The 26,509-nt window shown below is 39.5% G+C and overlaps 1 protein-coding gene across 1 annotated transcript in view; it reads left to right on the forward strand.

Annotated features, from left to right (window-relative positions):
- Window positions 1-26,509, forward strand: part of cfap54 (cilia and flagella associated protein 54) — a 29,688-nt gene that overhangs the window by 236 nt on the left and 2,943 nt on the right. The window contains exons 2-46 of the mRNA XM_056237397.1: window positions 19-96; window positions 2,718-2,839; window positions 2,946-3,128; window positions 3,249-3,341; window positions 3,448-3,633; window positions 3,712-3,854; window positions 4,090-4,237; window positions 4,371-4,526; window positions 4,720-4,842; window positions 5,066-5,194; window positions 5,676-5,802; window positions 5,906-5,998; window positions 6,093-6,219; window positions 6,305-6,401; window positions 6,503-6,588; window positions 6,918-7,103; window positions 7,267-7,451; window positions 9,452-9,627; window positions 9,723-9,935; window positions 10,391-10,584; window positions 10,721-10,856; window positions 11,010-11,115; window positions 11,277-11,432; window positions 12,654-12,857; window positions 12,953-13,040; window positions 14,458-14,628; window positions 14,702-14,768; window positions 14,872-15,057; window positions 15,888-15,974; window positions 16,092-16,214; window positions 16,939-16,992; window positions 17,094-17,244; window positions 17,332-17,435; window positions 17,668-17,819; window positions 18,419-18,548; window positions 18,638-18,800; window positions 18,882-19,042; window positions 19,137-19,283; window positions 19,741-19,861; window positions 20,267-20,431; window positions 20,516-20,627; window positions 24,939-25,062; window positions 25,159-25,218; window positions 25,643-25,769; window positions 26,210-26,368. Of these exons, the coding sequence (XP_056093372.1) occupies window positions 19-96; window positions 2,718-2,839; window positions 2,946-3,128; window positions 3,249-3,341; window positions 3,448-3,633; window positions 3,712-3,854; window positions 4,090-4,237; window positions 4,371-4,526; window positions 4,720-4,842; window positions 5,066-5,194; window positions 5,676-5,802; window positions 5,906-5,998; window positions 6,093-6,219; window positions 6,305-6,401; window positions 6,503-6,588; window positions 6,918-7,103; window positions 7,267-7,451; window positions 9,452-9,627; window positions 9,723-9,935; window positions 10,391-10,584; window positions 10,721-10,856; window positions 11,010-11,115; window positions 11,277-11,432; window positions 12,654-12,857; window positions 12,953-13,040; window positions 14,458-14,628; window positions 14,702-14,768; window positions 14,872-15,057; window positions 15,888-15,974; window positions 16,092-16,214; window positions 16,939-16,992; window positions 17,094-17,244; window positions 17,332-17,435; window positions 17,668-17,819; window positions 18,419-18,548; window positions 18,638-18,800; window positions 18,882-19,042; window positions 19,137-19,283; window positions 19,741-19,861; window positions 20,267-20,431; window positions 20,516-20,627; window positions 24,939-25,062; window positions 25,159-25,218; window positions 25,643-25,769; window positions 26,210-26,368 (6,099 nt within the window). The remainder of the gene's footprint in view (window positions 1-18; window positions 97-2,717; window positions 2,840-2,945; window positions 3,129-3,248; window positions 3,342-3,447; window positions 3,634-3,711; window positions 3,855-4,089; window positions 4,238-4,370; window positions 4,527-4,719; window positions 4,843-5,065; window positions 5,195-5,675; window positions 5,803-5,905; window positions 5,999-6,092; window positions 6,220-6,304; window positions 6,402-6,502; window positions 6,589-6,917; window positions 7,104-7,266; window positions 7,452-9,451; window positions 9,628-9,722; window positions 9,936-10,390; window positions 10,585-10,720; window positions 10,857-11,009; window positions 11,116-11,276; window positions 11,433-12,653; window positions 12,858-12,952; window positions 13,041-14,457; window positions 14,629-14,701; window positions 14,769-14,871; window positions 15,058-15,887; window positions 15,975-16,091; window positions 16,215-16,938; window positions 16,993-17,093; window positions 17,245-17,331; window positions 17,436-17,667; window positions 17,820-18,418; window positions 18,549-18,637; window positions 18,801-18,881; window positions 19,043-19,136; window positions 19,284-19,740; window positions 19,862-20,266; window positions 20,432-20,515; window positions 20,628-24,938; window positions 25,063-25,158; window positions 25,219-25,642; window positions 25,770-26,209; window positions 26,369-26,509) is intronic.

The following is a 26,509-nucleotide window of genomic DNA, read 5'->3' on the forward strand; positions in this document are numbered from 1 at the left end:
CGTATTTGTTCTCCTCAGAAGAGATCAGTTTGATGGAGAGTAAGAAGTCACATACTAATCGAGTGCAGACCTCAGAAACAAACAGACCTATAGAAGGTGAGTTTCAAAACTGTGTAACATGAACGGAACATCTGGGTTACATGATAACCCTCGTTTCTTGAAGGAGGGAATGGAGACGCCAATGTCGAGACCGACAAAAAGGAATCCCGCTAGAGAGGCCAATCTACTTCGAGTGAAACTAAATGAGCCAAATCACATTGGCGCGCAATCATTTGCATTAACTGTTCAGCCACGCAGCGTGGGTATATAATGAGCAGCAGGTGCGATTGCACTTAGGCTTTTTGCTGAGGAGCCGAGCCGATAAGCTGGCTGCCCCAGCGGGCCGCAGCAGATGTGGCTACGGGACGTGGCATCTCCGTTCCCTCCTTCAGAGAACGAGGGTTACCATATGTAACCCAGACGTTCCTCTTCAGTCGTTTAGGAAGGAGAATGGTGCGGAACCCACATTCTTCCCTGAAGGAGTTATGTGGAGATGTACATATGGACTATACCGCGCAAAGGTTGTACTGCATATGAAATACTGGGTGACTTAGCCCAAGGGAAAGACACGGGCTTCCGTTTAGGAGCAGCTGTGGAAGAAATACACATATGGGATCCCCTCAGGGTCACACATATGGGACCCAGCTCAGACCCGGTTCTCAAGGAGTCAATGGATAAAGGCCTGGCGCCGGACGTTCCGCCTCAACAGGTTTTTCACTCTGGAGCAAAAAGGGTGCACAGTCGGGTGCAGCAAGCCGACAGAGCCGGGCCTCTCAGTGCTTCTACCCATCTAGGGTGAGAACACAGGAGGAGACCGGCTCTACACGTAGGCTATAATATCTAGCGAACGTGTTAGGTGTCACCCAGCTCGCAGCTCTACAGATATCTGTTAGCGAGGAGCCACGTGAGGAGAATGCAACACCTCTCGTGAGTGGGCAGGGCACGTCTTGTGCTTGGTAAGCCAAGGCGATGGCATCCACTATCCAGTGGGCCATCCTCTACTTGGAGACAGCCTTTACCTCTTGCTGGCCTCCGTAACAGACAAAGAACTGGTCTGAGGTCCTGAGACTTTGAGTTCTTTCCACGTACAGACGCAGAGCGCGAACGGGACAGAGCAAAGCCAGGGTTGGGTCTGCCTCCTCCAGGGGCAGCTCTTGCAGGTTCACCACCTGGTCCCTGAAGGGAGTGGTAGGAACCTTGGCCACATAGCCAGGCCGGGGTTAGGCACAACTCAGTACAACATGGTTGTCACCCGGCCCGAACTCTAGGCACAATTCGTTGACTGAAAATCTTGATAGAGGCCAGTACAACCAGCAGCAAATTCTTCATGGAGAGAAGCTTTAAGTCTGCTGATTGCAAAGGCTCAAAGGGAGCATCCTGAAGTGCTCGAAGCACCAGGGAAAGGTCCCAAGAGGGTATGGTGGGGGGTCGTGGAGGATTTAACCGTCTCGCCCCCCTAATGAACCTGACGACCAGGTCGTGCTTTCTTGTTGTTTTGCCATCTATGTGGTCGTGATATGCTGAAATAGCGGCAGCATGTACTTTGAGGGTGGAGGGAGACAGCCTTTGCTCCAACCCTTGCTGCGAGAAGGAAAGCACAGACCCTATTGAACATATTCGGGGGTCCTCTCGGCGAGAAGAACACCACTCGACGAACAGGTTCCACTTCAAGGCGTACGCACATCTCGTAGATGGCGCCCGCGCTGAAGTGATGGTGTTAAGTACCTCTGGGGGTAAAAAAAAAAAAAAAAATTGCCTCTGGGGGTAAGTCACCTAGAACCTCCGCGTCCTGTCCAGGGACCCCACATGGAGTTTCCAGAGGTCCGGGTGCCATAGGGTGCCCCGTCTCTGAGTCAGAAGGTCCTTCCTCAGAGGAATGGGCCAGGGAGGGACTGTCATGAGGAGCATGAGTTCGGGGAACCAGGTCCAGGTGGGCCAATAGGGAGCCACCAGAAGGACCTGCTCCTGCTCCTCCTCCCTGACTTTGCACAGGGTCTGTGCAAGTAGGCTCAATGGGGGAAATGCATATTTGCGGAGGCCCCAGGGCCAGCTGTGTGCCAGTGCGTCAGTGCTGAGTGTTCCCTCGGTCAGGGAGTAAAACAGCTGGCAGTGGGTGGTCTCTGAGGAGGCAAACAGGTCTACCTGAGCCTCCCCAAACTCTCTACAGATCAGCTGAATCACCTGGGGGTGGAGTCTCCATTCTCCCGGGAGCACAGCTCGTGACAGCTCGTCGGCCACACGGTTGAGCACACCGGGGACATACATGGCTTGAAGCGGCCTCAGATGCTTCTGACTCCAGAGGAGGAAATGGCGGGTGAGTTGCGACATGCGACAGGAGCGTATACCACCTTGCCGGTTGATGTACGCAACGGTCGAAGTGTTGTCCGTACGGACCAGCACTTCCCTGCCCTGTAGCGGGCTTTTTAAGTGGCTCAGAGTGAGACGTACTGCTAGCAACTCGAAGGCAGTTGATGTGCCAATGCAGTTGGGGGCCCATCCACACCTCTGACACCGAAGAAACAAATGATTGCATGCCAATGTGAATTGGCTCGTTTAGTTTCACTCGAAGTAGATTGGCCTCTCTAGCGAGATTCCTATTCGTCGGTCTCGACGTGGCGTCGACTGACCGACTGAAGAGGATCAGTATGTCAGTTTTACCCAGATTTACTCCTTAACAGACTCTACGGAACTTGAGAAAATCAAGAAGAATAAGATCTCTAAGAGTGTTTTCCTGGCGCAGAAGGCCTTATTGGCATTCAGGAAGGACCAGGCTAGTCGAGAGACCAAGAAAATACTTGAGGTCAGTATTTGATGTCAACTCCAAACATTTGATTCCACATCACCTCATGCTGCTGGTTTTGGTTTTATCAGATAACATGATCTAAACTGTCTCTTTTTCTCTCCAGGAGGCCACAATGCTGATGGAGAAAGCCGAGCTGGAAGAGAGGAAGCTGGTTAGTTGTACATTTCCTTCAGAGAACAGTTTAGGACTGGCAGAGAAGAGACAGCCACCACCAATCCCAATACTCCTGACACGATCTAACTGCTCCATGATCTTCACACCTGCGCCATACGCACTGGAAGAGGAGGTTGTCACGTCTTCTCTATAAACATAATTCTGAAATCAGTCAATGGCTCTTTGGATTTATTCACTGTGATATTCATGTGTAAATACTGAAAAACATAAATTAACTTTTATCCTGATCTAGGTTAGCTGGTATTGTATTTATGGAAGAGATGCAGAGGGTATCAACCTAAAAGTACGACTTAAAGACTGCTACCTACGTGGGACTGGAGAAATGGTAGGGTAAATGTCACTTTGACATATCAAATCACAAACTTAACTTTTTAATGTCTGTATTGTTCATTCATACTCAGTAACTGAAATTAAATTTGTGTTTCAATCAGATACCTGCCAAAGGTGAATGTTTACTTCACGTAAGCGGGTTAAAACCTGATAAGCAGTACATTTTTGCAGTGGGTGCTTTTGATGCTCAAGGCAAAATGGTGGGCGGAGCCATTGGAGAGACCACCAGACCTCTACTGGCCTCCCTGCCTCTACCACTGCTAACAACCTGGGCCCACATAGCTCAGGTACGTGGATCGGAATTTTTTGTGTGTCTCCCAAAATATTCATCCACATTCCTTAATGCCAGATTTTATGTTGTTTAGGTGGCTTATCAGACAGGACTCCACAGCCTTGCCAAAAGAGCTTGTAATGAGCTATGGAGCCACTTTACCCTTCCTTCAAGCTCAAATCTTGAGGTTCCAGAGTCGGAACAAGAAGCCAGTCTTGAAAGGCTGGCTCAAACAAGGTAGAAAAATAGCCTGTTTCTCTTGAGAAACATTCCGTTTCAAAGAGAAACAAACAATTTAGTGAAAGAATCTGAAATGCACAATTTATTTTGAGTATAAATTAATATTAATTATTATTTGTGAAGGTCTTAAATAAAGTCTTAATAATATAATATAATATAATATAATATAATATAATATAATGTGTCTTATTATATATCTGTTCCATTTGTGTTCTATTTTTCCTGCATGCAGACTCCGCCCAGAGACCCTGCAGTTTTCTTCTCCTCTCCTACAGCAGCTGTTTTTCTCCACTATTTTCATCCAGACAGATATTCACATCCAAGAGGGGGCACTATTCTGTGACAGTCTCTGTGATGGGGGGCCTTTGATCTGGGGCCAGGTTAGTGCCTACAAAGGGAAATTTGCCTTAAAATTGGTTATATAAATCATCATAACTGATAATGCAGCCTAGTTTTTCTTAAGTAATTCACCCTTGTCCTTATAAATCTGTTCTGTCGGCACATCCGTCACAGGAGGCCAGGCTTGCAGAGTGTGAACGGATGCTGGTGGCCATTGATCTTGCGCTGCACCTCAATGACAGCGCTGGCACCCTGCAGGCTGTAGTAAACTGTTACGGCCTTCTCGCTCCATTAATCTTCAATCAGATCCCTTCAGAGCCTGTCATTGAGGTCACTACTTTTAGAAATGTGCTTGATAATACTTATATGTCAGTGCTAGCTTGTCTTGAATCTTTATTTAGATTTGGTTCGGGTTTAGGTGGAACATTTTATCAGAAGATCCATAATTTCATTATTAAATCAGCTTTTTATATGATGGCTTTGCCAAAGCAAAGGGGGATTTAGATGCTTCTGTGTGTTTCAGATGCTGCTGAAGTGCTTTTCAGTACTGCTGGAGATTCCAGAAGTCCTCAAGCAGAAACGCCCTGCTGCCACCACAGAGTCCCTGCAGCACATGGTTGCCTGTATGACTTATTATTTAGCCAAGGTAGTAATTACATATAACAAACTGCTCACCCGTTAAGAAAGAATATATGAGGAAGAAGTTTCAGGAAGAAACTTCAGTCTTTTGATTGAAGTGTTTTTAAGAATGTGAGAAACAAATTTATTTATGTCTAAACTATTTCATCCAGCATCCTGTAGATTTAACTTTTAAAATGATTGTTTTTGCATGTGTTATAAGTGTATGATGCATTTCTGTGTGTTTTTAGAGCTTGCGCTCCACTCAGGAGAGTGGCATGGCATCATCTGTGTTTGAGTCGGGAAAGAAACTACTTCAGGAAATCACTGAGCCCCCTCTGCAACCTGCCAAACAAACATCATCAATGGAGCAGAATGGGGTATGAGATTTGTCTTGTTTATCATAGATAAACTACGTCTCATCCGTCCTTCGGATGATACGTAAAACTGAGGTCCTGACTCTCCCATGGCATTTCTTATAAAGAGTAGGAGTGTAACCTCGGTGTCCTGGCCACATTCCACCCATTGGCCCCTGCCAATCATGGCCTCCTAATAATCCCCATCCACTGAATTGGCTCTATTACTCTCTCTCCTCTCCACCTCTCTCTGGTGTGTGGTGAGCGCACTGGCGCCGTTGTACTGTGGCTGCCGTCGCATCATCTAAGTGGATGCTGCACACTGGTGGTGGTTGAGGAGAGATCCCCTGATATGATTGTACAGCGCTTTGGGTGTACAGAAGGACATATGAAAGCGCTATATAAATGCCTCATTCATTCATAGACCCTTTGGGATAGTATGCCACATATTCTATCTGCGCTACATTCATAAGTATTAATGACTGTGTGTGTGTTTGATTTCCAGAAGAAGACAGCTACCACGTATGATGAGGATCCCAGTAAACAGCTAAAGATTTTAGAGGTCATGGTCATGAAAAACATGCAAGCAGAAACATTAGGAAACTATGGTGTCACTTCTTGTAACAAAACAGGTACATGTTTTTCATATATCTCAGATCAGAATGGCAATATATACATTTTTGCCAAATAAAGAACTTGTTTTGTAATTTTAGTTTGTTGTGGCATTTGTTGCAGGGTCTCATGGATGTGAGCTCACTGGAGAGGAAGACCCTGTCGTACTCTACATGGTGATTGAAAACAGCCCCCTCCAGCATGCCTTTAAAGAGGGTATAACGCAAACAACACATACTAAAGAAAATCTGATTCATTGAATGAGCTATCATACACTCATTTTCTGTATTTGTGTGTGTGTTTGATTCAGTGATGAAGTTCAAGCAAAAGTCTTGTTTTCTGGAGTTTGTTGTGCACTTGCTCCAGAAAGCCCTGCTAGAAGATGAGCTGGATCTGGTGTTGCGGTGGGAGCAGAACATCTTGAACTGGCTCAGCAGGTGAGTGTGTGTCTGTTTGGGTTTATGTTTGGAATGTGTGTAGGTGTTTTGTCTTACATTTTTTTGCTGTCTGTAATATTGCTAGCCGTGATGAGGCTCTGTTCGTGCTAAAGAAACACTCGAGTCTACCAGGAGAGGAGTGGAAAGAGTTCACAACCTCTGTGATAGAGTACAATACAGAGGTAAGCTTCTGTCACTTAAAATGCGGTAACATACTCAAATGCATTCATTTGCACACACTACTTATCTCTTTCAGTTTGTAAATGCCATAACTACATTTCAGAAACAAAAAAGTGGCACCTTTTGGGGTGACAGGAAGTTGCTACAGAAAAGACTACTGATTGCATTCAAGAGCCGGAACTCTGAAAGGTAAAGCAATATCTGGCCCAGCTTGCACAATATTGAAACATTCCATATTTAAGATGTATTTTTAAAGTGTACACTAGCGTTCAAAATTTTTTTGTCGAAAGTCTCTTATGCTCACCAAGGTTTATTTTATTAAAAATACAGTCAAAATTTGTGAAAATAAAATAGAAAGATTTTTATTTGAAATAGAAATCGTTGGTGACAATTTAAAATCCTTGCTAAATAAATATTTTATTTTCTTTAAAAAATCTTACTGACCCCAAACTTTTGAATGGTAGTATACATGATTACATATTTCACACTTTGTCTGTATTTGCTTTTGTGTCTCTCAGAGAGGTCAAAGCTGTGGACATCCTGATAAATCAACTTGCTGCTCTTATCAGAAGACATCAGCGCCTCTGGAAGCTGAGGCAGATGCGCTCTGAGGATTCGCTGTGGCGTTGCCATGTCAATCTGAGCCTGGCTCGTGCCCACCTAGGCATGCTGAGGAAGAATCTTGGACCACCTCCCCAGCTCTGGTATGCAGATCCAACAGAAAAAGTGTGAATAATGTCAATGTCTGGGTCTTCGTCTTTACTCTGAATATCAAGTCTATTTTATATGTCCTGTTAAAAACCCTTTTATTATTGCTTTCTCTGAACATACTCGATTGAAACTTGAGCTTTTTTCTATCCGTTCCAGTTTTAGTCATCTATCGCAGTCTTTCTTCTCTCTCGCTCATTGTGGAATGCTAATTATGTGGAAGAACGTTTCACTGCAAATCAAGCCACCTGAATTGACACTTCCATGTCCCAAATCTGTACCTCGTCCTGGATCCCGTGCTAACAAAAGAAAAGTGAAACGCAAAGTTAAACACACTAATCAAGGTGGGTTAAAGTCTCTTTAGCATGACAGCTGAATATACACTACCGGTCAAAAGTTTGGGGTTGGTTAGATATTTTGAAAGATGTTTTGAAAAGAATCTTCTCATTTATTTGACCAAAAATACAGTAACATTGTGAAATATTTAAATTTAAAATAACTTTGACTGACAGGATTAACACGTCACAGGATTAACATTTTAAATGACATAAAAAAATTTAAAAATGCCGTAAAACTTCAAATAATAGCCGAGTCCCAAATAGACGCCTGTCTCTTTTACACGCCTGGTGTGGCTGCAGGTTTGGGTAAATAAAGGCCGGTCTCAAATAGAGGCCGGGTCTGTTTTTTAGTTTCGGGTTGTATTTAGTCCTCTAAAACCATCAGATCGTCCGCTTTTTGGCGGTCGCCAAAGTAAATTTTTGTCCCTCCAAAGCCTTTTTTGATCGATGAGTGATGTAGAATAGAATGACTGCTGCGCTTGACAGGGCGCGTTATGGGCCTTTCACACAGGACGCGGAAAGCGCTGCGCTGCGCTATGAAACCCATTCATTTCAATGGCTTGCGCCGCGCGAAGACGTTTTGTTGCTGCGTCGAGCAAAGCGCAAGCACAGCGGTGCGCACCATTGACTTGCTCGCGCGCACGCCGCGGTCAAAGTTCAAAATAGTTTAACTTTTGCCGCTGCGCTCTGTGACGATTATCAGCGCGGCCAATAGAAACGGGACATCCAAACAAACACGGAAATCAAAATGGATGAACGGCTAGTACTGTGTGTATCGGAATTTCCTGAGCTCTATGATACAAGTTTGAGGTCGTATAGGGACATCGGCAGAAAAGCGGTGTCATGGAGACATATCTCCATTCAAGTTGGCATGTCAGGTGTGTTTTAATATATATATATAATTTGTTATTTTGTGTCAGCTTTAATGTTTGAATAAATGTTTTATTCTAAAAAAGAACTGAGCTCATGATTCGTGTGTTGATTTCGATGTTATATGTGTGTGTGTGTGTGTATATATATATATATAATAAATAGAACTCCCGCTTAAAAGGTTTTTGAAAACTCCGCCTACTTTGCTCTGGCATAGCGCAGCGCAAATCGCGTTGTATCTGAAGGGCAACGCTGAACCCAGCGGCCAGCGCAGCGCAGCACAGCCCATTCCGCGTCCTGTGTGAAAGCCCCTTTACGAGAGAGAGAGCGCCCCGGCCGCGCGCGCGCACTCTCACGTCTTCAAACAACACGAGCGCTGTCTTGCTCTCTCTCGCTCGCTCATATTAATCAAAATCAATTGACGCGATAGTAAAAGGTCGGAAGACCGCAGTTTCACGTGGAGCATTTGGAGATTTTTAGAGATTAGAGACAGGCCTATACACTCAATGAACAACATCTCAACACTAAACAAAGGCCTGTCTCATATAGACGCCTGTCTCAAATACAAGCCGGTGCAGTTAGACGATTTGGGAAAATAAAAGCCCGGGCTAATATTTGAAGTTTTACGGTGATATATATATATATATATATATATATATATATATATATATATATATATATATATATATATATATATATATATATATATATATATATATATATATATATATATAATTCAAAATGTCAATCCTGTGACGCAAAGCTGAATTTTCAGGATCATTACTCCAGTCTTCAGTGTTGCATGATCAGAAATCATTTTAATATGCTAATTTGGTGGTCAAGAAACAATTCTTATAATTATTATCACTGTTCTATGATAAAAAAAAATCCCAGTGTTTTTGTTTTGTTGTTTTTGATGAATAGATTTAGCTAGATTTTGATGAATAAAAAAAGTTCAAAAGAATAATATCTATTTGCAATAGAAATCTTTGTAACATTATATATGTCTTAACTGTCACTTTTGTATTAATTTCTTTAAAAAAATCTTACGGACCCAAAACTTCTGAATGGTAGTGTAGATCATTACATGTAGATGCAATGAATGATTGTCATACCTTTCTCTACATTTTCAACAGCACCAAACACCAGTGATGAGGAGTTGAACTCTGCAGACAGTGAAGTGGAAAGTGAAGTGGACTCTACATTTCGGCACACCCACAACCCTGAAGCTGATGACGCTCCTACTGGTCAAGCCACCTTTCATTTACTGGACACACTTGACAAAGCCTCTATATACTTGCGCAGAGCTATGGTAAATGCAGTTTCATTTTAATAGGTCTAATTTGATACACTCGTCTTGTTTTTTTGGTGATTTTATCAACGGCATCTCCCATTTTTTAACATCAGGTGCTAGCACATCGCTGGAGTCACTGGACAACTTTACAGTGGGTGTGTCGGACTCTGTGGGACCAAACCAGCACACTTGCCTTGATGATAGAGCGAGCCCAAGGCCCTGATGCCCATGCCAGACAGCTGACGATAGAGCAGCTCTATACAGTGATCACTCCTCTACTGGTGCTGGCCTCAGATCTTCTTATGGACATGATGGAGAAGCTTAAGGTTAATACACATCACCTCTAAAACAGTGGCTTTAACCTTATTGACTTTTTGCCCACTGTCCAAGGCCCCCTACATAATATAATATTAACTATATAAAATCTGGGAGTGTCAGTATAGGTACATTAACCACAATAATTTTTTTTAGCATTTTAATAAAAATTAAGAATTCTCTAATTCTTTATAAAGATTTCTTTATTTTATTTAGTTGATTATATTATATAAACAATTATTAATTATAATTCAAATGCACATACATGTGCTAAATTAAGATTAAGAATCCACTTATAAGTGGCCTGCAAGATAAAACCACATGCCGTTATGCACCATTGTTGGAATACTTGATTCGGATACTTGATTGGCCATTTGCCTCATTCTGCAGTCAGATATTTTTATATAATGACCACTAAACTGTAGGATAAAGTTATCTGACATAACTGTTTTTTTTTATTCTCTAGCTGTGGAATGTTTATGATGATGAAGAAGGGGAGCTTGAGGCCAGCTTGTACTTCTCTGCTCCAGTGGACGATGGGACAATGATAGATATGCGCTGGCTGAGGACTCTGGTTCTGCACACATTAGAGCTTCTGTACTACCAGTCCAAGTGGGAGAGTCTCGCCCACCTTGCACTACTTTTCAACACATACACTAGGTACGCTTATAACTCACTGATGCTGGTGGCATTGGTTTGTGTACTTGCTGAAAGTATACATGTAACTGAAAAGTTTATGAATAGAATTCCTCTCACAAAAGAGTAGCTATTTAAATGCAAGGTGCATGGCTTTCAGGGAGCGCTACTCTCACATGGTAACACCTGTTCTGGTGCATGCACAGAGGAGGCTGTTGGACAGGATCAGCTGTTTCGGTGGTCCTCCAGCCCCTCAACCTCACTTCACCTACACTGGGATGATCTCTGGAGAGAAGGTAGAAAGAAATGATCACATACACATCATTCTTATCAACTTGGGCAGAACTATTTAAAAGTTTAAGTTCAAAGCCTGTTCAACAAACATTTGCAATGAATACTCCACAATTAGATTTGGTAAAATTACTAAGTTTTGTGACTGATGTCCATAGGTGACCTGCCGGAATTATGCAAGCAGACAATTGCTGTTTCCTTGTGGAGAAGGTCGAATTATGATTACTGCAAATGATACTAACCCAGAGCTCAAGGAACTTGCAGGTACAGTCTACAGAAAAGGGTTGCCAGGTCCCATTTATTTTCTGATAAATTTTGTGTGTTTTGCATGTCACATTTGGGCCATGTATAATGATTTGTATTTTTTTTTTAAAGACCATATTTAAGTCTTTTGTGTTTTATAATTATTTTCATCTTTATTGCAGATGTGAAGAGAGCCATGTGTCTGGTGTGTGTACCGTTGGATGTGAAGGACACACTGCAGTGTTTCAGAGAGACTCTGGAGAGAAGAAATCATGCACTGCTGACCTTTCAGCACAGCCGAACTCTACTCCTGCTGCTACTGGCTGACACACAGCACTGTAAGTCTGACCCACAGCGGGTCATTACGATTCTTTTTCCTTGAAACAAATTAATACGTTTATTCAGCAAGGATGCATTCAACTGATCAATTTCTATTCATCCAAGGACCATGATTAAAATGTATCATGGGTTCCACAAAAAAATTAAGCAGCAGAGCTGTTTTCAAAATTGATTGTAATAAGAAATGTTTCTTGAGCAGGAAATCAGCATATTAGAATTTCTGAAGGATCATGTGACACTGAAGACTAGAGTAATGATGCTGAAAATTCAGCTTTTCCATCAAAGGAATAAATGACATTTATTTTTATTTATTTATTTATTTGAGCAGTAACCATTCTGCTCAAAAGGAGTGAGCCGAAGCAAAGGAGCTTATAAGCGCCCACCCCCAAAATTTTATACAAGAAAAATGTTCATTTTACAATATTTCAAGGGAACATAGTGCAAAAGCAACAATACAACAACAAAGAGACAACAAAGTATCTGATCATGGTAGAAGTACCCCTAATGACAAGTCATTTCTTCTTCTCTATACTTATCAAAAATCTTTTGTTTGCATTTGTATTTAAAAAGATTGATGTTTGGACTTCGTCTCATTACTATCTCCAAATTATTCCACAATTGTACCCCATTAACTGTAAGGCTAAAACTTTTCAAAGTCGTACTATGTTTCTGCATCCTAAAGTTTAATTCATCACGTAATTCATAACAACCAGTACGTTCTTGGAACCTTCTTTGTATTTGGCTTGGTAACAATTTGTGCCTTGCTTTGTATAGCATCTGTACTGATTGGAACTCAACATTTTAAAATATATTAAAACAGTAAACTTTATTTTAAATTGTAATAATTTTTCACAATATTAAGTTTTTTTAGTGTATATTATAGCAAATAAACCAGCCTTGGTGGATGAGCATATGAGATTTCTTTAAAAAAACATTAAAAAAAATCTTACCGACCCCAAACTTTTGAACATCACAACCATACATTTTTTAGGCCATGGCAAAAAGTACAGAATATTACTTAATGAGACTTTCACATTAAAGTATACCTAAATTACAAAAAGTTTTACTGCAGACCTTATTTTACTACTAAAGTAAAAAACGCTATTTTAAAAGCACTTTTGGTAACCCATGCCATTCTAATTTTCTTCTGTATTTTAGGACTTCAAACTAAACAACTATTTTGTTTCACTTTCAATCACACCCTTTATATGTGGCCTCAGCGTATGTTGAGGTGCCATTCTCTAAAGAGACCAACAGCGTTCTGCAGGGGAAAGTGGAATTCAGCATGGCAGCCTACATCCCGCCAGGTGTCAGACCTCCAGACCTGTCCACAGAAGACTTCAACTCTCTGGGCTCCATCTACAGCCCCACCCTCCCTACATCACAGCTCCAGACTGTTTTCTCCTCCTACAACAATGCAATTAGTGAGAACCGATCTAAACTCTAACACATTACAAGCTGAATTTGTTCATGAACAAGCTTTTGCAGTACAGATATGTTGTTTTGTTATTTCATGCAGAATATCTTCAAGCAAATAAGTACAACTCCCTCCAGGTGCAAGCACTCCATGACCTTGGAAACCTGCATTTCTTCAATGGAAATCGAAAGTATGATGTGTTCATTGCATTGTTTTCCTGCTTTGCTTATTAGTTTGAGCAGTTTCATACTGTATGTTTACACTACTGTTCAAAAGTTTGGGGTCGCCAAGATTTTTAAAAGGTTTTGAAAGACGTCTCTTATGTTCACCAAGGCTGTATTTATTTAAAGGGGGTCATGAACTGGATTATTTTATTATTTTTATAATGTTTCCTGGGGTGCCCTTATAATGATTTTTACATCAAAAATTGTCATAATTTAGAAATAAAAGGTTGACATCTTTGCATATGAAATAGCCAGAATTACATGTGGAACTCTCTCGAATACTTTTACAAAGTTTGTACTATTACAGCTATCGAGATTAACGAATCGTAAAAAGTAATGATTATAGCATTATATTTAGATATTATATTTAGAAGAGATTCATCATTGCAACGCAATTTCTGCACTCTCACGAATGCTTTCACCAAATAACAATGCAAACACGATGTAAATACAGTAAGAGCTTTGTTGTGCAGTGTAACGTGTCATTGATTTCATAACGAGTTTTGGCAAGTGTCCAGATTAACTTTCGCTGTGTGATTTACAGCTTGGGCGATTGGAAAGGGAGCGTTCTTTAAACACTTTCTGTATATAATTTAATCACAGTTTAAATAAGATTATTTTCATCCTAGTACTAAGAGAAACGAGGTGAAGTTGATCTTTTAGTCACTAGCTCGATTTACTGATGCATAACAGTATTGAATGATTTTGAGAGAAAGAAAATCTGTCTGAACTTGAATAATTACACATCAGAAATCACTGACACAGATCAGGCATTAGTGTGGCGTTGCTGTCAGATCCATATCGTAAAAGTCGTAAAAGAAATTGCGACTGATTCACCAAATAATCAACAGTGAAATGCACCGAATACAAACAAATAATGCACTGCTGCTGAGACATTCACATTGTTGAAAAAACAACGCGCTGGAGGCGGTCATATGCAAACGACTGGTGCTAAGTGACGTCACCTTGGCCCATAGGATTCACAACGAGCCGTATTTGGAGCTTGCTTCTTTTATAATAGGGAGGACGTCTTAAGCTATGAAACTTGCAGGAAGTTTTAATGGTACAAATACCTCTTATATGCCAAAAGATCAAGGCAAATTTGGTCATCACCCCTTTAATAAAAAAGCGTTAATATTGTAAAATATTATTACAATTTAAAATAACTCCTTTCTGTCAAATGTAATTTCTGTGATGTCAAATCTGAATTTTCAGCATCATTACTCCAGTCTTCAGTGTCACATGATCCTTCTTTTTTCTTTAGTAAGTAATAATGACCCCAAACTTTTAAACATAAGTCTAGGTAATTGAATGTTTTGCATATACACTGTAAGAGGAGATGAAGTGCATCTTGTATTAGTGAGTTTGTATGTTTTTGTATAGATCTGCACACTTTTTCTGGAGTAAGGGTTTGGACTGTGCTCTGCAAGACTCTGGAGTTCTGGAATCTTGGGATGGTGACTCATGGAGCTGCAGCTCCTCCCAGGAAACCCTGCAGCATGCTGGGATATGGGGTTGTCTCCAGGGAGCTTTGCTTTCCGCCAAAATTGCACAGTGAGTGAGAAACCATGAAGTTTTTTTGTGATGGTGCTCCATTACAGCAGTAAGATTTCTCCTCTATTGACAGGCACATCCTGACTTCCAACATTAACCAGCGCACAAAATGCTGCCTTCTCTCTGCCAAACTCTTCAAGGTCAGAATTGAGTCACAGAAATGTTCTTACAGTTAAAAGAAAGGACCTCCGTTTTTGTATCTGAGCCAATACAAAAAGTTTACTAAGGTCATATGCTTTGCAGTGCCTACTCATGGCCTCTATGCCTCATCCGATGACAGACCTGTCATACTCCACATACTCTGTGGAGATGGAGCTTATCCCAGGCATCGACCTCTTCTCTGAGCCGGACCGTGGGAATCTAGGCACCACTATTGCCAGTTTGTCCTTTCTCTGCCACTGGCTATATAGCTCAGGACACCTTCTCAAGGTACTAGAGCCTAGGGGTGTGCGATATATATCCTCTACGATAATATCGTAATTGTTGTTTTAATGAAATGCAATCTGACATTATCGCGTATGACCATCACTTTCCAACACACCTAGAGAGTGCGTGCATACACTACGTGATGTAGAAGTCTAGTAGGTTAGACTAGTGCTCTTGTGCATTTAGAGTGCACGCTTTCACTGCGTGATTTAGTCTATTAAATGCATTTATAATGCCCCCAAAATTCAAGATAAGGGGGCAAAATACCTTGTTAATATCACACAAAAAGTGCCGGTTTTCTCCAAATATTAGCACGATTACAAATGTGATATTGATTTTATACAACAGTTCAATAAACAAGAAATTAATATTAAGTGACTTACATTTTAGACAAAATATTGCCTTTTTTATCCATTTCGCCGATGTAAATAGTTTGAAAAAAAGCCATAGGACCATTTTGCGTCTCTAATCAACAAACAGCGGTGAATGAACAAATCATTTGAATAAATGATTCAAAGACTGACTCATTAAGACATTGACTTGACGTTCCTGAATTAATCAGCCATTTGAATGAATCGGTTCCTATGAATGAAGTGATTTAGGGCCCTATCATACACCCGGCACAATGCAAAGTCCTAAACTTAACAAGATACAAGTACAATAACACACTCAGCAAAATATCATCTAATTATCGTTATCGATAAAATTTCAGAAAATATCAAGATATAATTTTTGTCAATATCGCACACACCTAAACACACTCAGAGCAGCCTTTGTTCATTTGATGTCTGATACATCTTCATATTCAACACCTGTCTTACTGCTTATTTCAGTCTCTTCCTGTTCTGGCTCTGTACCTGTATATTGCCAGAACTGTGTGTCTGGATCCACACCATACTGTCAGATGCAAAATCCTGAAGGTTTGAAAGACTTCATTGTGTCTTTCTGTTATTCTTGTATGTATTGAAAAGCTGTATTGCAGTGGATGTATTTGTCTGTTTTGTGAGTTTTAATCAAGTGTTTTTGTGTGTATACAGATAAAGGTATTGACTGAGTTAGGGGCCTTCACTCAAGCGGTTCAAGAACTCAGTAATCTCACATTTGGCATGGAAATCCCTGTGCCTCGTGGATGCCACCACAGAGTGGAGAAGCCATCTTGGGTAAAACACCATAAACAATATAGGATATGTGTTCAGTTGCCTTATCTTGAAAAAGGAACTGATCTGAAGCAAAACACATTTTCTCTATTATCTTAAATATCTTTAAATCTTTTTCTTTTCTTTTTTTATTTCATCACTTTATGCTTTTTACATAACACTTCTAGACTACCATTCAATAGTTGGGGTTAGTAAGATTTTTTTTTTAAGAAATTAATATTTTTATTCAGCAAGGATGCATTGAATTTATAAAAAGTAACAGTTCACAGAGACTTTCACATTTTATTTTTTTGCAAAAAAGTCTATTTCTAATAAATGCTGTTCCTGAAACGCTGAATCCTGAAAAAAAATATATCATGGTTTCTGTTTGCAGCATTGATAATAATAAGAAATGTTTCTTGAGCTGCAAATCAGCATGTGACACTGAAGACTGGAGTAATGATGCTGAAAATTCAGCTCTGGCATCACAGGAATAAATTACGGTTTAAATATATTAAAATAGAAACACTTATTTTATACAGTTGATTTGTTTCACAAATTAAATTAAAATGTTTCACAATCACTGTTTTTACCTCGCAGCCTTGGTGAGAATGAGAGACTTCTTACAAAAACATTAAAAAAGTCTTACTGACCCCACACTTTTGAATGATAATGAATATAGTATAATAATTGTTACATTATCCTTTTTTGTGTCTTGTAATTTTTAAATGCACATTAACCCCCACAGGCAAAGGAAACATTTAATGAAGGAAAACCACTGTTGGATCCTTCCAATCTTCAAGTAAGTTTACCTGTTTAGCTGTATCAATAAAAATTATCGATATTTACTTCATACTGTACTGTTGAATAGGAATATCATGCTTTATACGATCCATTTCTTAGGTTCTGGAAGAAGTGGTTAATAGGAGGCCAAGTAAAGACATCATGGCTGTTTATGGCTCAAGATTCACCACATGGCTGCTGATGGCCAGAGTTCATCTCATCTTGGCTATATGTAGTACTATACAAGACCTGCCTGAGCCACCGCCACCAGGTATCATCTCATTACTAGTTTGTTATGGACAATTACAGATTATAAATCTACATAAACCCTTACTGAATCATATATTTTAACCCACAGAGTTATCCAAATCTCAGGAGAAAAGTTTGCTTGATGCCTCCAGCAGTGACGAGTCCAAGCGTCTCCAGCTCAGTGCCAGGAAACTCACATTAGGAGAAGTCAAGGTGCTTCATTTTACCTTCGTTTTATGACGTTAAAGCTGTCCAACTATCCTTTCTGTTAGATTGTTCTTCCAGATCTTAGGCTTATAAAATGTTTTTAACATTATTTGACCGTATAGCAATAATGGCTATGAAGTATGACGTTAGAAACACAAATATACAGTAAATGCATCTACCAAATGCCAAGAACATTAAGGACAAAGTTAACATAATGTCTCTCTATTGCATTGTTCAGGCCATACTCCTAAAAGAAGCACATGCTCTGGTTAGTCCTGAGCTCTTCACCCCACATCCGCTGAGCATTGATCCTGAAGAAATGGAGCTGGCAGTGGAGATCAGACTGTTAATGTCCAATATCAACATGCAGCAGGGCAGAATGGCTGCCAGGTAGAGCAGAAACATAAATCATGAGGAAGAGTGCACGTTTGTAGTTGTGTGGGTGTATACACTACTGTTACAAAATCATTACGATTTTTTTTGAAAAAATGTATTTATTTAGCAAGGAAACATTAAATTGATCAAAAATGACAACAAAGACATGTATAATGTTTCAAAATATTTCTATTTCAAATAAATGCTGTTCTTTATTCCCCAAAGATTCCTGACAAAAATGTATCAAGTTTTCCACAAGAATATTTTGCAGCCCAACGTTGATTCAGCATTGACAATAATAAGAAATGTTTCTTGAGCTCAAAATCAGCATTTTAGAATGATTTCTGAAGGATCATGTGACACTGAAGACTGGAGTAATTATGCTGAAAATATTACAATAGAACACAGTTATTTTAAATTGTAATATTTACAATATGACTATATTTTTGAGTAAATAAATGCAGCCTTAGTGAGCATTAGAGACTTCTTTCATAAACATTAAAAAACCTAACCAACCCCAAACTTTTGAACGGTAGTGTATGTTCGTGAGGATTCATGTATGTCTGGATGTTTGAATCTACTAAAAATCTAAACATTTTTCATTTCTATTGTAGTGCAGATCTGTCAGTGTCTGCTTTGAGGCTCCTCCAGAGTTCTCTTGTGTTTCAAAGTGATTTCCGCCCGCTACCTCCTCCTAAACCACCCTCCTCTGCTTTTAGACGACCCAGAGCCAAAGCATATCAGGTCATGATCAACCTCAGATTTACTTGCATAAATTCAATACTTAATTCAGATCTTGAGTCTCTCGTGTTCTAAAGGACTTTTCTCTACAGACTAGCTCCCGGGATGCAAAGTCTGTTCTCGATCTCCATACTGGAGATCTTCCAGAAGTGTTGGAAGCGAGAGAGCGCATGGATCTCCTTTTCTGGCTGCGCTGTAGGCTGGCAGTGGTTCGTTCCCTCGTAGGCCATATCCCTGGAACTGCAATCTACTCTGGTTAGCTGCTCTGAAAAGCTTAATGTGGTGGAAATATCGTTGGATGGTGTTTGTTGATGATTCTTGCACGTGTTTGTGCAGGTACAGACAGTAGTGCAGAGGCGCTCCGGCTGCTGAAAGAGGGTCTGGCTGAGGCAGAGGCCTGGGGAGATCCTGACACTAAAGCCCTCCTGCTCCTACAAGGCGTCCAACTCAACACACACCGTGGCAGACCCAGAGAAGACAGTACAGCCATGCTACAGGTCAGTAGGTAGCTATGACAGTTGATTGTGATTTAGTGCTATTTGGCCTGAACTTGACGGTTTCTGTTGGCCGATCACATGTGTGTCTGTTTAGGAAATTGTGAGCTTGTTGTCTGGGCGTAGTGCTCTATCTCTGCGCTCTCAAATGACTCTAGCTGAGGCTGCATTATTACTTAGTGAACTGAGAGGAACAGGAAGCCAGACTCTCCACCTCCTCACACAGAAACTACTGCAGAAACAGGTTTTGTTACACTTTTATGCTAAACATTTTTGTTAAAACTAGTCGCAAGAGAAAAAATGTATGTAAAATTCCCATTTGTTGTTGTCTAAAATGTTTTAGGATAGTAAAGATCTGGTAAAGATGTACAGATCCCAGATCACATGGTCACATATATATATATATATACCTTTATTTAACCAGAAGAAAACTCGTTGAGTTTAAAAATCTCTTTTCCAAGAGTGTCCTGGCCAAGACAGGCAGCAGCACAAATAACAAAGTTGCAGACATAAAAAACATATATATATATAACATATAATAACATAGATAACATATAGCATAAACATAAAACATAGAAGCAAGGATCATCCAAATAATTAATCATAACAAACCATAACAAACATTGAACATACAAGAACAAAAATATTAAATGCATGTGTTTGACATATTTTGTAGTGGTAATATTATTCTTTGTTTTCAGCTCTGTGCCACTGGAGAGTCTATAGGTCTCAAAAAAGGAGGCGAGGTGGAACTACGAGCGGGCCTAAAGAATATTTATCTTCCACAGCTTCCCCTGCTTGCCAAGACAACCATGCGGATTGGTATGACAACTACAATAAGGCAGCTCTGTATTGATGTTCCTCTAAGATTATGGTTAGGTGTTTGTTCTTAACCTGCAATTAATTCAAACAGAACTGCTTAATGTATAAAACCTTTTTTTAAATACCCTTACGTATGTGTTGTTGTTGTTTTTTGCCTTGTTTTTTTGTTTCTTGCTTTATTTTGGTTTTGTTTTGTTTTGGATTAATGCACAGAATTGTCCTATTGACTTGAAAATGTGTACTAAATTGTGATTGGTCTTCTTTCTTATATAATTTTGCATAAACTTTAAAACAATTATTTTGCTATGCATTGGTATTTCCTTCTAAAAATGCAAACTTAGTTTGTACTGCAATTTTGAAGGCTCAAAATGTTATTATGCTGTGTATTGATTCTTTCTGTTCCAGGTCGCTCTTTGGCATTGCAGGCCTTGTCACGTTCTTCTGAGGGAGTTGAGGAGCCCTGGAGGCCCTTAATATTTGCTAAAGAAGTTTTGCAGTCTGCACTCAGCATCTCTCAGGCCTCTGCCAACAGAGACTGCCAGCTGGAGGCTGATATCCTCTACTGTACAGGTGATCAATAGGGAGTGTTTTTTTATATTGTTTTTTTTTTATCTTCTGAACCAGTTGTGGATGGTTGATCATTTGTGTCTGCAGGAGTGGTGGGTAGACATCTCATTTCCATGCAGAAAGCTGGTCCTCAGGAAGTCCTAGAGGCCTTGTTTGGGTGTTTAACCACATTTAAGCACACTCATGGCCAAAGTTTACGGTAAGTTGCTTAACTAAAGCCCAAAGTATACTTCGGCCATCCGCATTCCGCAGCAGTCTGTGCACTGTCCGCGTGCATTCCAGTTTTTGTGTTAGCGCAGATGGTGCACGTACAACAGCGCATATGTAAGTGACTTGAGCGTTTGAAAACAAAATCCACTAGATGCACGCCCCGAATGCGACTTTCTGCTCTCGCGGCCAAAGGGGTATACTTTGAAGGGCTTGTGCACCTGGGCCTTAATATTCTCCTATAATTGTATTCAAACAGAAAGCAAAGTGAGAGAGGGACTTGAACTCGGGCCCTCTAAAGCTCAACAGCACTATATGTCAACACACCGCCCACAAGGCTATCGGCACCAACTAACCAGCATTCGTTTTGTAAATATTAGAACTAGGGCTGTCACGATTCCTTGATTAAAGTCGAGTACTCGATTTAAAAAAATCCTCGATGGCAATTTACCCGTGTTGGTGCATTCCACGGACAAGAATCCATGAGACGCATTGTTACACCGTTTTCTAAGGCTACGCGAACTATTTAAAACCATTTAAAATCATAATATAGCATAGTGCTATTGTGAAATCACAAAGTTTGCGATTCAGTTAAATAAATATATGCACTGTTTTTTTTTCCACAGAGAAGCACAATGCTTTAATTATTTACATGCGTGCAGATTACGTTAAAATTACTTCAGCTCCGTTCACAGTAAATGCTGCTCCACGCAAACTCATGCCTTGTCCAAATACCCACACTTATGGTCTTATAAAAAAAAAAAAATTTATTTTATTTATTTATTTGATCAGGGACAATGCACAAAAACCATTAATCTAAGAAAGAACAGATGTCATGTGCCAGGTTATAGCAAAAATGCTAATTTCCGCCTGTAGTCCCTGGACAGGTTGATGATATACTTACAAAATTGAAAAAATATGTACAGAATTACTGTCTTGGCCACTTGAGAGTGTGTGCACCCGACAGGAAGTAAGTGTGCAAGGCTGTCCCATCCATGGCTTAAAAATGCCAAAGTGCAGTGCCCTTAATGCACACTAAACCCACGCTAAGTGTATCCCATCATGCATTATGTTCGGGAACTCATGTACCCTGAAATCGCGAGATGTCGAGGAAAATATTCCACTGTAATTTAAATGAATTAGATACATATAATTAGTGTTGCACATTTTATTGGTGCAAAGATGAGTATGGTATGTGTAGGCCTATTTTGTACAACATTTGCAACTGTTTTTATCACTTAATTCGAAGCACCACAATTTAAAATTTGTGTTTTCTGTTAGTTACATAGCGACTACTGAACAGACATGTAGACGTTTATTTTAAAATGCAAAGTATTGAAAATATATAATAAATAAAAGCTCTGTAAACACTTGCATTTTTTCTTCAAGACTATAAGTGTGTATCATCGAGTAATCAAAAGTTCTACACACACTTGCAGTCTTTACACCTACTTGAACACTTAGGTCATGCAAGCAGACAAGTGTGCAAAGTGCAAAGACCGCAAGTGTGGGTATTTGGACAAGGCATCAGTCTCTGCATGTGCTGTTTGTTTAGGTTTCATTTGGGAATGCAAAAGTCGGACGCGGTTTGTGTTTCATAGTTGCACTGTTATCATTTGTATGCGTGGAGCGCGTCTCTGGTTTCTCAAACTCCATCTCTGCATGCTTTGAGTTTGGGTTTCTTATAACGTTCGTTTGGGAACGCAGTGTGTGCCATTTCACAAGATTTGTTACGTAGCTCATTTGTAAATCTACGCCAAAACAGGAGAATACATAAATACATTTCTAAATATGCAAATTGTTCATGGCGATTTCAAAAATAAATGTTTAAACCCTTGCACTGAGTTTGCATGTTTTGATGTGCACATATTCTTGTTCAAGAAATTAATTGTACTTTAACAGTGTTGTTCAATAAAACCCATATGATTACTTTGATACTTTACAGTATTTGAACCAATTATTATTGCTTGTTATTATATATTTGTATTTTAAGTCATTTTAAAGGCTGTTGTTCACTTGGATCTATTTTTATTACCACTATTATTTATCTGATTACTTGATTAATCGATGGAATAATCGGTAGAATACTTGATTACTAAAATAATCGATAGCTGTAGCCCTAATTAGAACCTCATTGTGTAAGAAACATGTGGGGAACAGAATGTAGACAGGATGAGAGTAGGAGAGAGAAAGGGGAAAAGTCCACGAGCTGGGACTCAAACTCGGGTTGCAGAATATGTTAGTGCTGATTCTATCTTGTGTGTGCATGGATCTTATCCAGCATCAGTTTAGTAAATCTTAGAACCTCATTGTGTAAGAAACGAGGGGGAACAGAATTCAATGGCAAATAATCCAGCTGTTGGAATCCGTTCCCCCACCCAGATGATGAGAGATGCTCATGTAGGGACTTAAAAGATGCTGATTCTATCCTGTGTGTGCATGAAGCTTATCCAGCACCAATTTGATAAATATTAGAACCTCCTTGTGTAAGAAACATGGGGGAACAGAATCCGATGGCAAACAATCCAGCTGTCAGAATCCGTTCCCCCAACCCCATGATGAGAGATGTTGAAGTAGTGGCTTAAAAGATGCTGATTCTAATAAAATAGGAACCAATAATCAAATCACAGCAATAGCACAAATAAATACAACAGAACAAACATTTTAATGAAATAAACTGTGCTTTTCAGGTTTTTCATGTAGGTTTAAACAGGAGATTTTCAGGTACAGACATTGTACTCTAATGTATAAATATAACTATAGATCAACCTTTATTAAAGTTAATCAGTGAAGAGCAGTTAACAATGCATAAATAATGTTTTGAAATATTGAAAATATAAAATGTTAAATACTGTTATTTGAAATTATTTAAAAAAAAAATGAAAAGATACTTTAAATGTGAAATTAAAAATTAAATTAATGAGTGAGTCATTGAGATTCAACCGATTCCTTCAAACGGCTGATTCATTCAGGAAGGAAGCATTTTACTGTCTTAATAAGTGAGTCATTGAATCATTGATTCAGCTGATTTGTTCAAAAAGCTGATTAAGCTGATATGATGAGAGATGTTCATGTAGTGACTTAAAAGATGCTGATTCTATCCTGTGTGTGCATGAAGCTTATTTGAACCAGAACCAATTTGTTAAATATTACAAACCAATTGTGTGAGAAACATGGGGGAACAGAATCCGACAGCAAACAATCCAGCTGTCAGAATCTGTTCCCCCACCCCCATGATGAGAGATGTTGATGTAGTGGCTTAAAAGATGCTGATTTTATTTTATGAGTGGATGGAGCTTAACCAGCTCATCAGTTTAAAGATTAATTATTTGGTGTTTTGCTTTTTATAATGATAAGACAGTATGTAGGCAGGAAGCAAAGTGGGAGAGAGAGAAGGGGGAAAAAATCAACAAAAGTCCACGAGCTGGGATTTGAACTTGAGTCTCACAAAGCGCAACTGCACAATATGTAAGCATGCTGCCCACGAGACTATGGGCTCCAACTAGCCAGCATCAGTTTTGTGAATCTTATAACCTCATTGTATAAGAAACAAGGGGGGAACAGAATTCAACGGCAAATTATCCAGCTGTCAGAATCCGTTCACCCACCCAAATGATGAGAGATGCTCATGTAGTGACTTAAAAGGTTCTGACTTTATCCTGTGTGTGCATGGAGCTTATCCAGCACCAGTTTGATAAATATTAGAACCTCCTTGTGCAAGAAACATGGGGGAACAGAATCCGACAGCAAACAATCCAGCTGTCAGAATCCGTTCCCCCACACCTATGATGAGTGATGTTGATGTAGTGGCTTAATAGATGCTGATTCTAATGTGTGTGTGGATGGAGCTTAACCAGCATCAGTTTAAAGATTTATTTGTTGGTGTCTTTGCCTTTTATTATGATAAGACAGTATGTAGGCAGGAAGCATAGTGTGAGAGGGGGAAATCCACAAGTTAGGATTTGAACTTGGGTCTCCCAAAGCACAACTACACAATTTGTAAGTGTGCTGCCCACAAGGCTATGGGATCCAACTAGCCAGCATTAGTTTTGTAAATATTAGAACCTCATTGTGTAAGAAACATGGGAGTGAAAGAATTTGACGGAAAATTATCCAGCTGTCAGAATCTGTTCCCCCACCCCCATGATGAAAGATGTTGATGTAGTGGCTTAAAAGATGCTGATTCTAACCTTTGTGTGGATGGAGCTTATCCAGCATATTTATTTTATGGTGTTTTTGCCTTTTATCATGATATGACCATATATGGACAGGACTCACATTGTTTTGTATGTGTGTATTTCAGATTGGCACATAGGTGCTACCTGGAAGTGGCATTGATATACTTGCAAGAGTTTGTGCAGATTCCCCCTCCCCCTGGACATCTGACTCCTTCCCCATCATCACCAACACCTGACGAGACCAGCAAGGTGTTGTGAAATGTGTTTGTGTATAACAGCCGAGTTATGTATATAAATGTTTAATATTGTAATATTTATGTACACGTGTGTGTGTGATTTTCTCAGGAAACAGTCAGAGAGACCTACCTATTGCTCTGCTGGATTTGTTTGAGAATAGCTTTAAAGGTCTGTATTGACATCATCCACACATCTGTAAGGACATCACATCTGTGTTCAATGTAAATGATTCGGTAACTCTTTACAAAAAGGTTTCATTAGTTAACATTAATTAACTACTTTAGATATCAAGAACTAACAATGAACAATACTTCTACAGCATTTATGTTAATTAGTCAGCATTATGTTAATTTCAACATTTACTAATACATTATTAAAATCAAAAGTTGTATTTGTTAACGTTAGATAATGCACTGTGAACTAACATGAACAAACAATGAACGACTGTATTTTTATTAACCGACATTAACAAAGATGAATAAATACTGTAATAAATGTTTTGCCCATTGTTAGTTCATGTCAGATAATGCATTAACTAATGTTAACAAATGAGACCAATTATTCATTCTTCTTTTATCCTTTTGCTTCATAGACCTCCGAAGTTTTTGGCAAATATGGCCATTTGCATGGATTCACTGGAGTAACTGAAGGCCCCGTACCCCTTTCTTCAATAAAAGCCCTGCCTGACTTTGCATTGAATGATCTTTTCCACCCTTGTGGTAACCTTTAACCCCAAAATCACAGTTTTGCATTAGACATAGGATTTTGAAGTGCTGTATTGGATTATTTTTATGATTACGATTTTTATGATGTACACTGCAGTTCAAAAGTTTGGGGTTGGTAAGATTTTCTAATGTTTTTGAAAGAAGTCTCTTATATTCACCATGGCTGCATTTATTTGATTAAAAATACAGAAAAAAAAATAGATTTTGTGAATTATTATTACAATTTGAAATAACAAATATTGTAAAATATAATAATCATGTGTCGGCAAAGCTGAATTTTCAGCATCATTACATCTTTGATGAATAGAAAGTTCGAAAGAACAGCATTTATTGGAATTATAAATCTTTTGTAACATTATAAACTGACACTTTGAATAAATGTAATGCATCCTAGCTGAATAAAAGTATTAATTTCTTGCTGATTTCATTGGCAGGGGGGCTAGAAAACCCTGAGAATTGTATCCCCAGACCTGAAGCATTCATAGACCCTGAGAGCGAGATACACAGCAGGAAGTGCCCTCTGCTGACCTGGGTTCATATGTCCCGCTACTACATGCACTTAATCAACCTTCTACAGGTCTCCTCACAACCAGGTACAGCACAAGTATCTCTTTTAAACTAGGTTATTCGATTCATTAATAAATCAATGAATCTACCCTTTGAAAGCATTTGTACTGTATGTTTTTTTTTTATGTAATCCGGTTTTATATGATGGTGTAATTGGCTGTGCTATT

Source organism: Rhinichthys klamathensis, unplaced genomic scaffold, assembly GCF_029890125.1.
Source record: "Rhinichthys klamathensis goyatoka isolate OS25496 unplaced genomic scaffold, OSU_Roscu_1.1 h1tg000485l_1, whole genome shotgun sequence".
In the NCBI taxonomy this organism is placed as follows: Eukaryota; Metazoa; Chordata; class Actinopteri; order Cypriniformes; family Leuciscidae; genus Rhinichthys; species Rhinichthys klamathensis.